Genomic DNA, 17,971 nt, shown 5'->3' with positions numbered 1-17,971 from the left:
AGCAAGTACAATAAAGAGTGGCAACCTTATTAACTTCTAAATTAAATTTGATTATATTTATGATTTTCCTGTGAGGTATGTTTAAAGAGTTATAAAGGATAATTCAAGACGACATAATTAGAGTTCTCAGTAGAAGTGTTGCTATTTGTCATATTTAGAAATCATAGGAGTGTTGCCATTTGTCATCATACAAATATGCAATATGTTTTGTATTTCATTAGCCGCTGTGAGCCCAAAGATAAAAAGTGATCATATTCACTAAAATGAGATTCAAAATCAGCTGTTTATTGTAAACATTTAACATGTCGTTCAAATGAAAAAATCAATCGTTATATAAATCCCAAACAACTAAATTTTTTAAAGTCAGGCCAAGCTAGTTAAGGGTAAAAATTTTTAAAGTAATGATTTATTGCCGGTTGTTACTTTATATCTAATACCTGATACAAATATAACTTACAATACAATAAAACTAACATTGTCTAAATAAATATTCACGTTGCTAGATTATTTTAGCTTTTGATTAATTTTGTTCATTTATGTTATTATTTTGTTATTTATTAAAAAAAAAAGTTTTTCTTCTGTAGCCGAATATTTTGATTATTACAATATTTCGATAAATAAAGTTAGTTTTATAAAAAATTCAAACAAATTTTTTTTTACTATATCTGAATTTATTGTTTATTATTATTTATATTTGCAAATAATAAGCATGTTTTTATAATAATTTGTAAATAATTGTATTTGTGATAATAATTTTTTCATATGATTTGCAGTTTTTAAAACATTAACTACCTTATTAAAATAATGTTAAAATAAACTACTTTAAATAAAAAAAAAATTTAACTAATTAAATTGTAAATTTAAATTAAATTTTAAATTGTTAATAGCGTAGCATAACATAAAATCACTCTTCACATACATGAAGTATCTGACGCTTCATCACAAGGCTTGATATATGTATGTTACTTGTAATACTAATAAATAAAACAATAAAGTTGGTTAAAATGATTGTTGTGTTAATGAGTTTATTAATCATAGTTACTTTATAATCCAAAACTTGTGTAAAATTTTTTGTATTTTGTAAAGCAGAAACAAAAAGATGATCATAAATTCCCTTGGAAATAAATAATGAATGTACAATAGACATTTGGGTCCAGATCACATATTACAGATCAACAAGAAAAAGCAAACTTAAATGATTGTCTTTAGGATATCTAGGTTGGCCCAAATAACTTCAAACTGTTTGTTCTGAAAATTATGCAGCTTCACTAGTAACACCTTTATTATTTTTTACGCTTTTAATGCAGTCAGATGTGTCTGTAATAGTACAAATTTGAATACACAACACTGCTGTTCAAAAAAGGCTTGACATTAAGTATTTATCATTGAATTTTCTAGACATCGATGGTATGAAAGGTTATGGCAAAATTGAATTCATAAAAAAATAAAAATCTGATTAAAGTAGTTTTTGTTGCTTTTGCCACACAAATAAGTAAAATCCTCTTATATTTATTTTAGGATTATTTGAAAGTACAATAATTGTAAATACTTTAATGTGATTGTTTCTTGATAGACAAAGATTTTTTTAAAAATGACTTTATTTTCTGCCTTAATAAAATATAATTAGGGTTAAAATATTAGGTTTAGACAGGATGAAATAGAGTAATTATAAATATCTGTTAATTAGTCTCAATAACTTATCAAGCTTATATTTTTTTTATAGATCCTCCTAATGCACTGTATTTTTCTAATAACATATCAGATGTTGTTAATGTCAAGATAACACAAAACTTTACTGTTCAATGCTGCACAACTGATCTTGGTGTACCAATTGCAAACCTAAGTTGGTATAGTAAAGGAAAAGAAAACTTGAGTACAGCTATATCCAATAAATGTATTTCTCTTAGTATTATGCAGGTATCACGAAATTCTAGCAGTAGATACACTTGTTATGCAAACAGTTTTTTAAATGTTGCAAATAAATCATTGGATTTGACAGTTCAAGGTTTGATAACCTTTTCACTTTTATTTTTTTAAATTAAAATAGAATAACTTATTAAGAAGTTATAGTCTATTATAAGAATTTATAATTTTAAAATAAAATAAATGTTTTTGTCATTTAATATAAATATATCAAAATTAGTCTGTAAGTACTTTATATTAAAATATATAAATACATGGATCGGCTCATAAACATTTTCAACCTTATAAACTATTATAAATTGTTGATAAGAGGTCAGTAATGAACTATAATCTAAGATATCCTAGAAAAGAGAACTCAGTGAGAGGGTTGCCATCCGTCGTTATAGAAATGTTGACAATATTGCAATAGTTGTTTGCAGTAAATAGTTGAGTTTTTTTGGGGTTAAAGTTCACAAGCTGCTGCAAGCCATCTGTTACAGAAGTGAGATCAGATTCAAGAGCCTGTTGAGCAAGTTGCCTGTTTTTAGCGATCAAAAAGAGAAGACTTTTTGTCAAGAGTATAAAGTTGAGTCATCAGAAAATAGAGCCACTTTAGATGTAAGATTAAGGTACTCAAGAAGTTACTGGAAATGAAGATGAAATGTAGGTCTTTGAGGATGATTTTAATATAGCAGTTAGAAAGAAACAATTTGATAATCTCAAAAACTTTTTCAGACACACCATATGAAGCAAGCTTATGAGGAAGACCAGCATGTCAAACCTTATTGAAAATTTTAGATATCTCAAGATCAATAGCTGTAGCCTTGTTGCCTCCGCTAATGCAAGTCAAAATCTTTCAGTCTCAACAGTTAGCTAGTCAGCCGTAGAGCATAAAGAATGAAAAAAAAAATTAAAAAATGTTCTCCAGAGTTTTAAAAATTGGAATCACAGATGCCATTTTCCATCGAGCAGAAACAAAATTTTGTCAAGCGCTTATTAAATAGTTTAGAGAGAATCTAAGAGAGTTCTGGAGGACAATTTTGTTATTTTGTTAATTTTAAGACTGTGACAGGAATGTTGTCTGGACCAGAAGCTGTAGAAGAGTTTAATTGAGATATGACTTTATCAACAGAAGCTGGAATGATTTAAATCTTTAATAAAATTAACAATGGGTTAACCGGTTTAACTGGAATGGAAAGAAGAGTATGGCCAAAAGGTTCAGGAGTCAAAAAAATTTTTCCAGGAGGTAAGATTAAATTGATGGAAAGTTACCTTAAAGATCGTGAATATTTGTGAAAGATATATTTAAGCAGTTAGGTGGTGGTGATGATTTTTTTGCATTTATTGTTTTTAGTTACTTTGGTCATGGTTTAAGATAAAGAGAACTTGACTGATTCATAGATAGACCATGGCATTCTGAGCATTGAGCTATGCAATTGTCTCACTCCTGCTAATTAACCTAAAGTCAGAATTTAAGCAACCTATTAAACCCATTATTCTATAATTATTCTATTAAGCAAACACAAACCTGAAGATTCAATTCACGCGCTCGTAACATTAGTCATATTATATTATTATAGTATGTCATTTTGGGTCTCAAAAAAAGCAAAGTTTTATAAAAACTTCAAAAATAAAAATCATTTTATAAATAGATTATTATTTTAGAGTTTATTGAAGAAAAAAGACCTTTTATAACTAAAAATGTAATTGTATTTTTTAATAATAATTCCCAAAAAATCCTAAATAATAATTTTTTTATAAAATGATTGTTATTTTTGAAATTTTTATATAATTTTACTTCTTTTGAGACCCAGCATGACATACTTTTAAAAACCTTTTTTTTTTAATGTTATTAGGTAAGTGTTCAAGGGTCTTGTGCTTAAATCCAATAAAATTTTCAAAACATTTAATCAAGTTGCTTGTGAGAACCAATAGAAAGTTTCAAGAATATGAGCAGATCTTTTTTAGAATATAAGGGGGGATGGGACACCCTAATATATATACATATATATTAGGGTGTCACCCTAATATATATACACACACACGTGTGTATATATATGTATATATATGAATATATATATATATATATATATATATATATATATATATATATATATATATATATACACACACACACACACACACACACACACACTACAGTTCATAGTTATTTGAATGGCATTAACTTTTTTTTAAATGCTCTTTGTTTATTTAATTATTTTTTATGTTTATTTTTGCACTATTAGATGATTTATTTTAGTTAAAATGCTTTGATAAAAATCATAAAAATAATAAAAATGCTAAAGTGGACAAAACTACATAAAAAATGGACCATCAATGATTGTAAATGTGTACTTTTTTTACTTTTGAGACTGCTAAAAGCAGTTCTCAACTCACTCAGTTTTAAATCAGTTTCATCCATAAATTTATCATAAGTTTTTAAGTATGAATCGAATGGAATGGAATTAATAGGAATTTAGAGGCCAAATTTGGGCCAATATTAACAAAATAGTTGTAACATTAGTCATATTATATTATTATAGTATGTCATGTTGATCTCAAAATAAGCAAAATTATATAAAAACTTTAAAAATAATTATTATTTTATAAATAAATTATTATTTTAAAGTTTATTGAAGAAAAAAGACCTTTTATAACTAAAAATGTAATTGTATTTTTTGATAATAATTCCCAAAAAATCTTAAATAATATTTTTTATAAAATGATTGTTATTTTTGAAATTTTTATATAATTTTGCTTCTTTTGAGACCCAACAAGACATACTTTTGAAAATCTTTTTTTTTAATGTTATTAGGGACCCGGTAAGTGTGGAAGGGTCTTGTGCTTAAATCCAATAAAATTTTGAAAAAATTTAATCAAGTTGCTTGTGAGAACTAATAGAAAGTTTTAAGAATATGAACAGACCTTTTTTAGAAATAAGATGGGACACCCTAAAATATATGTGTATATATATATATATATATATATATATTAGGGTGTGTCAAAAAAAGTCATGTCTGAAAAAAAAAAAGAGCCCTAGCTTATCATCTGCCCAGACCATGATTTAGTACTAAGGATTTTTTTTTTTTTTTTTGGAAAACCGTAAGGGTCCCTCCAGGGGGTAAAAGGGGCAATTTTTATAGCGTTTTGTACCATTTTTATAACTGTTTGGAGGAAGTCTTAAAATTTATATTTTTAATTTTTTTTTTATATTTCTGTCTGTAAAGACCTATTTAATCTAAATAAAATGGGCTCTTATCTAAAAAAAAAATAGATAAAAATTTTAAATAGTTTTAAAAAACCTTAACTTTAGGGTTTTTTGGATTTTATAAAACCCATAAATATTTAAAAAAAATTATTGAAATTCATTTGAGTAGGTTTTATTTTTGATTTAGTTTTAACGCAGTACTATATTAAATTCACTTGTATTCAGCTGCAGGGTTTATTTTAAGAAATATAAAAAAGAGAGGGCGAGGATAGGGAACAAATAAATATTTTTTGGCAATAAAATAGTGAAAACCAACCAACCAATTTTTTTTTCTCTAACTAAAAAAGAAATTACAAAATAATAAAATTTCAAAAAACTTCAAAAGTAAAATTTTTTTAAAATTGAAATCCCAGTAAATTAATGATTATCTCTATTTCAGTTATCTATTAAAAACAAAGCAAAATAGATTTTAAAAATTTTTTAACAAAAAAATGTAACTAGATTTTCTCTAGAAAGAAACTAGATTTGTTAGCGCCCTTTCGTAATCAATTTTTTTTTCTACTTTTTCTGTTTTTCTTGTAATTATTTGTAAAGAGAAGGGTGTTCTGCCTTTTCTCCTCGGAATTTGCTCTGTTTATTAGGTCTTGAACTAACTTAATCGCCCTCTCAGAGCAGTCATTAACAACATCAAGTCCCGTGACTGTTGCTCTAAATTCTAGATAAAAATCATTGAATTCCCAAAACTCTGGAGGTATCTTCATCCATTGAGTTTCTGCCTTTCCATGTCTAAGCATGTCAAAAACTAGCCACGACTTGTCTGTTATTAATGGAGCTAAACTAGGAGGCTCATCTTTACTGAAGTTAAGACTTTTCAATACAGATTGGTCCATTATTTGGCGCTCCAAAGGGAAACTGTCAATTGGACATCTTTGTAAACTATACAGTTTCTTGGCCATATCACCACGTTCCCTACATTTTTCATCTGCTAGGGCGAAAACTACCAAAGTGGGATCCAGATACCAAGTATGTCTGAGAATAGAGCTCACAACAGCCTGGGAGCCATGTAGATTCCATTCCTCAAACCTTTTCATTTGCCAATAAGCTTTCATATCCTATTAAATAATATTAATAAATATTTTGAATCATTTTATTCAATAACAAGCCCTCTAACTTCTCAATAAAATACTAAAAGACCATATACCTGTGCTGGTGCTAAAGAGCTTAGCTCTGCTTTTAGAAACCACTCTGTATAGAATAGAGAAATCAATAAAACCATACCAGTTATTTCTTCTTTTTCATTGTCAGTGAGGTTTGGGATTTCATTCATTAAAAGATATAATTTTAAATAGTATAAACCTTTTCCCATGAATCTTGAATGGTGAACTGGTCCGGGTAAATGAAATTTAAAGCTATTTGACGATAGAACCATTAAAGTAAGTTCAGCTAGCTCATGGTATTCTTTTCTAACATTTCCATCCTTAAAAGTTTTGTTATATTTTTAATTTGTTACAATTGTTTATTTTAAATATTTAGAATAAATAGAAACAAAATCAAAATTATAATAGCACCTTTTTAAAGATCTTTAAATTGATCACATTATTACAAAACTGAATAGCAGCTAATTTTTGAGTATATATCCATGTTCCAGGTGGTAATAATATTCTTTTCAGTTCCTTAGTTTCATTATCTATATTGTTCCAATTTTTTTTTAGAAATTCAAATAGTTTGTTTTGTGGACCAGAAGTTTTGCTGCTAGGGTAAATCTTCCAGAAATGAGTTATGTGCCGCTCAATTACATGATGTCTACATGCAATCAGCAACAATGGGCGTTGAATTTGACGAACTAATCTCATGCAAGTACCTTGCCAAACACCTGTATTTGCTGAAGTTGTGTCAAAGCAGATACATTTAACTTTATCTTCTAATCCAAAAAACTCCATTAATTCAAAAATAGCTTGCTTTTGATTATCCCCTGAACTAGACTCTATTGGAGGAATGCCAAGTAGTTCTGTTTTCCCATCAATTCTTACCAAAACTGCAATTCTATCTTTTCTTAATTGCTTTCCGGCCGTCAATTCATTGACTATTTTTCCATCAAAGTGTATGGTCATTAGTGAGTCTGATGAAACTACAGCGTTTTTTATATATTCCCTTATTTCTTTTGCTCCGGCAGATATTATGTTCTCTGCAGCTCTGTAAGATGTGGATTTAGAACACTTGAAGTTTGCTACAGAACCACCAGCCATGACAATAACACTACTAATCAAAGCTGTATGTTGGTGGGGTGTTATACCCTCCCCAACTGCTGTATGAGCGGTAGATTCAAGTATATTTTTAGGAAGAAGAACAGAATTTTGAATATTAGGAATCTCGTTACAATCAAAGTCGATATCTGTTTCCTGGCCTAAATTGTCGCTAGTGTCACTAGAAGAACTTAGATAATCTAAATCATTTGTATCTAACACTACTGATAGCTCTTTTTCTAAATTTGATTTGCTTCTTTTATTTCTTTCAACAGAATACTCATATCTTTTATCTCTACCTCCAAGAAATCCTTTCCTTTCCCCAAGCTGGTCTTTTAAAAAAGCAATATCTTCTTCCTTGTCTTTCACTCTTCTCATTTTATCTTTTAGTATTTCTTCAAACATAACATGAGGGTGTTCTCCAATCCAAAATACTTTATTCATTTGTTCTTCAAATAAATGTCTCTTTTTTACTTCAGCAGGATTTGCTCTGTTTCTTTTATCTTTTAATTTCACCCACTCCTTTAACAATTTCTCAACTTTAATCCTTTAAAAAACAATATTTACTTGTATAAAGGTTTATAGAATAAACTGATTAGAACTCAATGATAAAAATTACCTAAGCTTTTGTATTGTAAGCACTTTAAATCCACCATGTATCCAAGGATCCATCAGTTTAGATAGTATGCAGCAGTCAGACTGATTAACTGGGCAGTTAGGTATAAAAGAAGAACTTTTGTTAGGACAACCTACTAAGCATTTCACTTTTGTTTCACATTTTGATTTTCGTAGAAAGAGATAATATTGAATTAACTCTTTAGCAGTTGCGAATCTCTTTGCTGGAAGTTTGGAGATTAAATTTTTAACTAAAAATATTTCATCCAATCTATTACTTCTAGCTTTTTTTTTTGGTGGCATTTTATTAATTTTTTTATTATTTAATCTAAAAAACAAAATTTTATATAAAATATATTTCAATAAAACATATTATTTACTGAAAAGATTTAGAACTTTATTTAAAAAAGCCTAAATAAGTGCTGCGTAAAAATATTTGTTTTTGTTAAATATTTATGGATTTTGGGGTTTTTTAAAACTATTTAAAATTTTTATCTATTTTTTTTTTTAGATAAGAGCCCATTTTATTTAGATTAAATAGGTCTTTACAGACAGAAATATAAAAAAAAAAATTAAAAATATAAATTTTAAGACTTCCTCCAAACAGTTATAAAAATGGTACAAAACGCTATAAAAATTGCCCCTTTTACCCCCTGAAGGGACCCTTACAGTTTTCCAAAAAAAAAAAAAAAAAAAATCCTTAGTACTAAATCATGGTCTAGGCAGATGATAAGCTAGGGCTCTTTTTTTTTTTCAGACATGACTTTTTTTTGACACACCCTAATATATATATATATATATGTATATATGTATATACACATCTACACGCACACATGTGTGTATATATTTGTGTGCGCGTGTATATATATATATATACACACACACACACACACACTACAGTTCATAATTATTTGAATAGCATTAACTTTTTTTTAAATGCTTTTTTTATTAAATTATTATTATTATTTTTTTTGCACTATAAGATGATTTAAAAATATTTTGGTTAAAATGCTTTGATAAAAATCATAAAAATAATAAAAATGCTAAAGTGGGCAAGACTACATAAAAAATGGACCATCAATGATTGTAAATGCATACAGATGTCGAAGTTTTAAATTTTTGGTTTCAAGATAAGATTGTTTGTCTGGAAAAATCATTGAATTTATGATAAAATAGTGCGTATTGTTGAGTGTAAAACATGGTGTATATAGTGTTAAGGTTTGGGGTTGTTTTGGTTAGAATGCCACAGATGACTTTTCGAAAATAGAGGGAGTAAGAGCAAAAGTAGTACACCTAAAAAATTATGTTACACCTTCAGAAAGCTTTTTTTTTTTCCAGAAGAAAATGACTTGAAGCTTTAATCTAAAACATATTTTTCAAAAACTTGTTTAAGTTATTTGACTGAGTTCAAGAACGATCAAGTATTAAATAAAATGATTAAGCCTCCCCAATCACAGTATCTCTCCTATAAAATTTTTATGGAAGAAATTCAAAGTAATCTCAAAAATTAATTCCTAATGATGAGTAAGATGTGGAAAAACTTATTAGTTATTGGCATAAAATTGACTTCAACAAATTGGTTGAGTCGTTAAGTAAAATGTTGACAATATGTATAGTAGTTATTGTCGCTAAGGGTGATTAAAAGGCAAGTAAATTATAAACTAATCTAATCAGACTTTATATTAGTGTTTTTGTAAACCTAATAAAAAGACAGATAACATATAACTCAGATAGACTTTACTTTACGTCTTTACTTTTACATCTCTCCCAATAGTAAGTAAAACTATGATATATATATATATATATATATATATATATATATATATATATATATATATATATATATATATATATATATATATACATACATATATATATATATATATATATATATATATATATGTATACATATATATATATATATATATACATATATATATAAATATATATATATATATATATATATATAGATATATATATATATATATATATATATATATATGTATACACATATATATATGTATACACATATATATATATGTATCAGGGCTTGTGATGAAGAAAATCGTCAAGCATGTTATATCGCGCTCGTAAAATTAAAATATGTTTTCATTGGACGTAATTATGTGCGCTCGAGATAACGTTGGCGAGCGCGATTATGAAAATTGCTAAAGGCGATACTCATAAAAAGCTTTTTCTTTTTTATATCTTTTTTTATTTGTTACATCATTTTTTTGTCAAAAAATGTTTGAATTAGTATCACACTTATGAAACTACTTCAACGAAAGAGATTTTTATACTTCCAAACTTCTTGTATATTGTCAGATCGCGATTTTATTTTTAACTATTTATGTTATAAAAAAATAATATCAAACAAAAACGCAACTTCTTATTGATTTAGTATTGAAGTATAATTTAGTGACTTAGTTTTGCTTCGTTGTTTTGATATATGTATTTTAAAATGTTACTCTGTAAACTTAATTAACGGTTAATGGTTTTTATATTTCTTGATATTTTTTATTCAAATTAATTATTTAATTTTTTTCTAAAATTTATTTTTTAAATTACGTTTTTTTATCTTAAAAATATAACACAAGAATAATTTGAAATAATAGTAAATAAGAATAAAAACTTTCCATTTAATAAATATTGACATCATTACTTAGTTTTCTTTTCGAATGTCCTTAATTGCGAACATTCTAAACAACAGAATCGTTTTAAATTTGAGTTAAAATAAATAATAGTTAATAAAAAATCTATACTATGAACAAAAACTAATTTTAAAAATTACTCTATTATTAATATTTATTATTATTATAAACGATGTGTGGAATATTACAAACAATAAATCAAATAAATTTTACTTGATATTTTCACAAGATTAAAAATACTCCGCAGTTTTAATTTTCTTATAATGGTTTTCTAATTTTCTATTCTTGTTTTATTTGGGTATTTTTGTATTCACATTGTGTTTCCACGTGCACATTCCATTATTGAATTAGTGACGATTAACGACTTTAAACTGCTCATTCATTACGTTAGTGCAAAAGAGAACGACGTTGTGCTTTTTATATTTTATATCAGTTGTTTGATTACAGAATATCTTTAATAAAAAATCTTTTTTAAATATTTTATTAAAATAAAAAAATAATCTTGAACTATTGGACGAGCGTTATTTTATACGCTCGTTATAAGCTGAACGAGCGTTGTTTATCGCGCTTAGAGTTTGAAAATACCGTTTACGGGTGCGTTTTACAATTGAGTGCGATCGCGCTTGCTTCTTTACAAGCTCTGTACTGTATATATATATATATATGTATATATATATATGTATATATATATATATATATATATATATATATATATATATATATATATATATATATATATATATATATATATATATATATATACAGCCCTCAGAATTAGGATCAGGATTTGACATTTTACTATTTTAAAGTAGTAATTAAATATTTTAAATTATTAATTATTTTAATAGTTAATATTTATATTTTTGTTGAAATTTTAAAATCAAATTAAATTATAAATTTGAATTAGATTGTAATTAAATAGCTAGAACTAATTTTAATTAAGTTCTCAATGAAATAATTATAATGATAAAAATTATAAGATAAATGTTTATATATAATTCTTAATAAATACAAAGAAAAAAACAGAATAATCAATGTCTTAGCTCTTCATAAAACAGTTTAAATGAAAAATGAAAATGGAAAACAAATGTTTTGTTTAAAATAAAATAGAAAAGAACTAATTCTAAATAAAAATAATTCTAATTAAAATAAAATCTGCAAAACTAATGCTTCATTTGATTTCTAATAAAATAGTAAAGTGCGTTGTTTGTTTATCAAATATTTAAGTAATTGTCAACATTTAAAAGTTGGCTAACTCAGTGTTTGTTTTTCTCTCAATTTTATGCTAAATTTTATTAATTCATTGAATTGCGGAACCTTGTTTCTGTTGTGCAAACTGGATGTCAACTTAAAATAGTTTTGAGCAATTTTTTGCAGAATTTATTTTTCCTAAATAAAGGGCCGCATACATATAAATATATATACATTTTTTTTGTTTTTTTTTGGTTTTGTTCTTTTTATTTAAAAATTTGAAAAAATAACATATTTTTTTAAATTCAGCATTCTGTGTGATTTCCTAATCTTATTTGTGAACTTTTTTATTTTTTTATTATATTACATTAACAAACTCGTTACTTTTAGTTGCCCTTCTGGCGATCGACCAAAAGTCCAAGTGTACACCTCTGAAAGTAATTAAAACTGGGTTTAAAAAATTTGAAATTTTGAATTTTTTTTCTATTAACTTTTTTTTAGTTAATTGCTTTAAAATTAAAAGTCATATGTTGTTTTTACAGCTTTCTTTCTCTTTCCTTAGGATTTTTTTTTCAGGTTATGGCTGTTGTTTATTTGTTTATATTTTTAATTTTCAATTTTTTATTCTTTTTTAATTTAATTTTAATTTTTTTTTAATTTCAATTTTTCTTTAGTTTTGTATTGTTACTTACCACACACTTTTAAAACACGCAAATTGTTAAAGCATGAAAAAAACTGAGAAATTTGTTAAATAAAAGCGATCGAAAATGTGTGATTAGGAAAGGCATGCATTCATTTGCATCTGTCTTCTATGAAACACTGATATATAAATTTTTAAAAGATTGAAAAGTAAAAAATTGAGATCAGAAAATGTTTTAATGTTTAAAATTGACTTTTCTTTAAATTAATTGACTTTCCCTAACCAAAACACTCAGAAAATAATAAAAAAAACTATAAGACATTTTACTGCAGTAAATGCATACACAGATGCACAATGCAGAAACTATGTTATTTCTTATAATGGTTTTATTTATAAAATACACATTTTAATCTATTGAATTGATTTTTTATTTAGAAGTTCCTGATTCACCAAAAATATTACCAAATATTACAATAACATTTATGTCTATTTGGTTACAGTGGTTGTCTCAATTTAATGGAAATGATCCAATTATAAATTATAAACTTTCATATCAGATAAATGGCTCTTTGATAACTCCATATACAATTACAGTAAATGATACAATGTATAATATTACTGGATTAGATGCATTTACTTTATACAGAATAGATATCAGAGCTGTTAATGGTATTGGAGAAAGTCAAAGTGCAACACTTTACATTCAAACGAATGAAACAGGTAATTAACTATAGTAAGTTCATAATTTACTAAGAAATTTAAAAAAAGAAAAGTTAAATAGTCATGGCAAGTTTTAAGTTTTCAATTCAAAAAACATTATAATTAATATTTTGTATATAAACATTATAAAAAACATTTTGTATATATTTCACAAAATATTTTATACATTTACACATAAAATACAAAATTAGTAAAAAAGTTAAGGTAAAACTCTATTAAGAATTTTATTTTTAAATATGCCTAAAGTTCTGTTTAACAAGTTTTAGAATAAGTTGCTTTTTAAGCAATTCCTTCTAAAAATTAATATAACTCAAAAACTCACACAAGTTTCAAACTTTTTAAAGTTGCTTAAAATTGTGGTTTTGGTTTTCAATCAACAACTTTAGTTTTTCAAAAACAATTTGATGTTAACAGAGACTCTGCATGAATCTTATCTCAACTGAGGTCCCTATTTAAAATTTTAGATAATGATGGTTTTTTTAATAACCAATATGCATCTTAAATAGTTTTTTACAGGTCTTCCTAATAACAATCTCACAATCGCTTTTACAGATTCAATCTACAGTTTTTCCAGTGTAAGAACCTAACAATTGTTTTTACTGGTTCAATCTACCGTTCTTTCTAATAACAATCTAACAATACTTTTACAGGCTCAGTCTACAGTTCTTTCTAATAACAATCTAACAATTGTTTTTACAGATTCTATCTACAGTTCTTCTGAATAACAGTCTAACAATACTTTTACAGATTCGATCTACAGTTCTTTCTAATAACAATCTAACAATTGTTTTTACAGATTCAATGTACAATTCTTCCGAATAACAATATAACAATCACTTTTACAGATTAAATCTACACAATAACAATTTATTTTTTTCCTTTAATTCTCAAGAGTTTTGACAAAGGCTTGATAAAGATGTTTATTGCTCAACTATGGATCAGATATTGAAAGATATTTAAAAAAACTCAAAGTTTTTTTATGATTTTTTAATTCAATAGGAATTTAGGATTAATATTTAAACACTTTTATTATGAAGTGTTTTTTTTTTTTTTTAAATAACAGTTTTATAGATGCTTGTTTAACTATAGAACATTTACAATTGTGTCAAATACTGAAACTCCTAAAATGAATGCACTAAAAAATAATTATCAAGTCTATAATTTTGGGTTATAATGTTGGTCTCTTCATCAAATTTACTTACACTAATTTTTCTTTCATTAGTATCAATATATATTCACCATATATACACCACCATTATAAAGAAATTTACTTTTTTATTTTTTGACCAATTTATGCATGTTTTTTTGTTGTTGTTTTTTATGCAGTATGCTTCATTAAGTACACTTTAATTTGTGTAACATTTTTTACAATTTAATGGGTTTTTAATATCCACTAGTTCCCTTTACAATCACCAGTATATTAAAGTTTAGAGTTTTTATAGTTTTTTTTTTTTTTTTTTTGCAATTGGTGCTTCCTTGTTAGCACAATACATGTTTTGTACTTATAAAAAATGTTTCAATTCTTTTTATAAGCGTCTAAAATATGACTTGTGCCTAATGGGCTTTGACCATAGCTTAATAAAAAATTTTATTTTTTATTGTTTTTAATTAGCTCCAACAACTCAAAGGAATTTAAAAATTAACAATAATGATCCACAAGCGTTAATTTTATTTTGGGATTTATTTTAATTCAATTTTGCTGCTTTTTCAAATACAAAACAAAACAGTTTAAGGAAAATAAACTTATAATTGTCTAAATATTTTTTAAAGCTTTTTTAAAAAATCTTCAATTATTCACAATTGTTACATATGCGATCTGTAAACTCAACTGGTATATTTTCAGATGTTTTACATGATAAACGAAATTTTTACATTTGCATCATTTTAAATTACATATTGTTAATAATATACATATCTGTTAATAAGTTAAATATCTGTATGTAAATTTCTCATTAAAGTGCTTAAAACATACTCTTGCTTTTTCTTTTTTTTTCTTTTTTCAATGGATGTTTAAGTGGGCACCTTTTTTTTCTTCAAAATGCATGAGTGTGTACTACAAATACTACTGTTACTACTAGTACTACTGCTACTGCTGCTGCTATTAAGTTTAGCATTATTATATAGAGATAATTATAATAAGTAATGTTTTTACAATAATTTGAAGTTACATAATTTAAAACAGTGTTTCATAATAGTATAACCAGTTTCAAGAACAAGTTCAACAAAGAATAGCTTCAACAAAAAAAATAGAAACAAGTAAAAACTGCTATCACAGTTTAGGAGGGAGAGGAGGTTCAGGTATATGTGATTGTTTGTGACAGGAGGAAAGGGGTTAAGAATTGACAAATATAGGTGACATGATTTATGGATGAACCCCCTTAATTGCTTTTACAAATGATTTGTTTCACTAAAACAAAAATAAAAAAGGTTTTAACTGATTTTTTTTATATTATGAGAATAGCCTATTATTCTTTCTTTTTTTTTAATGTCTAAATTAAAGTATTTAAATAATTCTTATTTTTATTCATTTATGTATATTTAAATGTCAACCAAGATAAGAATACATAAACAAATAAAAAAAACAATGATATGAATAATTTCAATTAACATTAAAAAAAAATAACAGATTTTTTTTATAAATTCTCCTAATATAAAAACTTTTAGTTAAAATCTTGTCGACGAAATAAGAATTACTAAATGACGTAATTCATTTTGTAAACAAAAACTTAACGAAAAAGCGCCAGAACTTTAGTAAATGCATGTAGTTTAAATGCAAAAACTTAACATTTAATATTCTTTTGCATATATTATTAAAAAATGTGAAGTTTTTAAACTAAATTTTAGAAAAAACAAAACTTTATCATGTTTTTGTTAACTTACGTTACATAAAAATTTCCAAAGTTCTTTCGTTATTTTCTTGAAATATATATATTTTATAAAGTATAAAATCTAACCAACAACTTTTAGTACTTAACGTATATTTTAAATAAACTTTCATGTGTCTACATCAATATTCAATTGCTAAAAACTGACCAAAAAAAAATTTTGACTACTTTTTCATTTTTCGCTGTTGAATTGCCCATAATACAGTATGCAAAAAAAAAATTCATACAATAAAAAAAAAATCATGATTTTAAAGATTGCATTTAAAAATTAGTTTTCCGTTAAAATTTTTAAAATTCTTCTTTAGATTCATTATCAAGTATTTTTTTAAGAATTTATTTAAGAATTTATTATAACAGTTATTGATGACAAAATAAATGCTTTTTGTATTGTGAAATGTATTATGAAATTTTCAAAGCCAACTTGCAACCGTCTACCTAAAAATTGTGAATGGGAAACGATTTCATTAACGCATTCATTAACGATATCTTTGTTTTCTTATTGGTATGCAGGATGACGATCCAAAGCATACCGATAAGAAAACATAGGTATACTTTGACACAAATAACCTCTAATTTTTTGAATGGCAGTCTCAAAGTCCATACTTGAATCCATTAGAAAATTTGTGGTATATTTTGGACAGAAAAATTTGCGACCGAGCATTTAGATGCAAAGATGACTTCAAAGAAACTATAATGAGCGCCTGGGATAATATAACAACAGAAGAGACCCAAATTTTGGTCTCTTATTTATTTATTTATATATATATATATATATATATATATATATATACATATATATAAAAATAAAAATATTTATACATTTATTTATATATATATATATATATATATATATATATATATATATATATATATATATATATATATATATATATATATGTCAAATAATGACACGTGCATGTAATATAAGTGGTTTAACTCCAAACACACAATATGAAATTCAAATTATGGTAGAAAATCAACTAAAATCAAATTTCAGTGTATTTTTTAGGAACACATCAGCTGCTGGTGAGTTTTATCATTTAGTTTCATTTAATGACATCATCCATTTTGAACGCATGTTTATGATTTTATTGTATATTTAACATGTTTAGAATTACTTTTTTTTACAAATTTTTATACTGATGTTATTGAATCAACATAAAATTCCTGATAAGTATATTTTTTATAACTTTAATGTTTTTTAATTTTCATTGTTATAAATGAATTTAAGTTAAAATGATTCTATTTTATGATTAATTTTTTTTTTTTTAATAGAATAAACAATTATTTTTAGCTCCTCCACCTTATAATGGTACTCTTCCTGTTGTAGTTGACAGTGATGTTACACAAAACACATTTAAAATACAACTTGTTAGTTTCTCAGATATTTATGGACCTATCAGGTATTTGTTGTATTTATCATACTTTATATTTATTTAGTGACTATATTTGTTTAATAATAGTGGCATTTCTTTTTCCAAACTTAATAAAATATTGGAAGGGAAAGGGGATGGAAATAGGTTGTTAATTTTAATTTTTTTAACATATATACAAGGCATTCTTAACTCTTTGTTTAAGCCTTCTTCATTTTAATTTTCTACTGCTACAACATAAATATTTCATTTTTTACTGTTAAAAGTGATATAAAGAAGTGATATAAAGAAGCATTAAAAAAATATCTAGTAAATTTTTTTTCTTACCTTTATCTATTTTCATGTCTTTTAGTTTTTAACATTTTAAATGACTATTTAGATTACCTAGAAAATTTTTTTATCACTGAGAAAATCTTTTTTGCTTGACAAGTTTTAATCAGTACTCAATGTAAAATCAGTTTCAATGTAAAACATTTTTACAATTGATTATGACAGAAGGATTTTTTTTTAAAAAAAAACATTTTTATTATTAAAATTGAGTAA

The 17,971-nt window shown here is 25.2% G+C and overlaps 2 protein-coding genes across 4 annotated transcripts in view; one reads left to right on the top strand and one right to left on the bottom strand.

Moving 5' to 3' along the window:
* The window catches only part of LOC136082363 (titin-like), a 97,027-nt gene that overhangs the window by 53,851 nt on the left and 25,205 nt on the right, over nt 1–17,971 (top strand). For all 3 annotated transcript variants that reach the window (XM_065801443.1, XM_065801442.1, XM_065801445.1), the window contains 3 exons: nt 1,724–2,005; nt 12,886–13,170; nt 17,350–17,458. In XM_065801443.1, coding sequence (XP_065657515.1) covers nt 1,724–2,005; nt 12,886–13,170; nt 17,350–17,458 — 676 coding nt within the window. The remainder of the gene's footprint in view (nt 1–1,723; nt 2,006–12,885; nt 13,171–17,349; nt 17,459–17,971) is intronic.
* Nucleotides 5,656–10,959, bottom strand: LOC136082195 (uncharacterized). Its single transcript, XM_065800711.1, has 5 exons — nt 10,934–10,959; nt 7,973–8,296; nt 6,679–7,900; nt 6,312–6,587; nt 5,656–6,222 (listed from the first exon to the last, which is right to left on the bottom strand). The coding sequence occupies exons 1-5, from the start codon at nt 10,957–10,959 to the stop codon at nt 5,656–5,658; spliced, it is 2,415 nt and encodes an 804-aa protein (XP_065656783.1).

The sequence above is a fragment of the Hydra vulgaris genome, chromosome 07 (genome assembly GCF_038396675.1).
Source record: "Hydra vulgaris chromosome 07, alternate assembly HydraT2T_AEP".
NCBI lineage: Eukaryota > Metazoa > Cnidaria > Hydrozoa > Anthoathecata > Hydridae > Hydra > Hydra vulgaris.
Note: the sequence above shows the minus strand (reverse complement) of the source record. Positions and strands in the feature narration are given on the sequence as shown.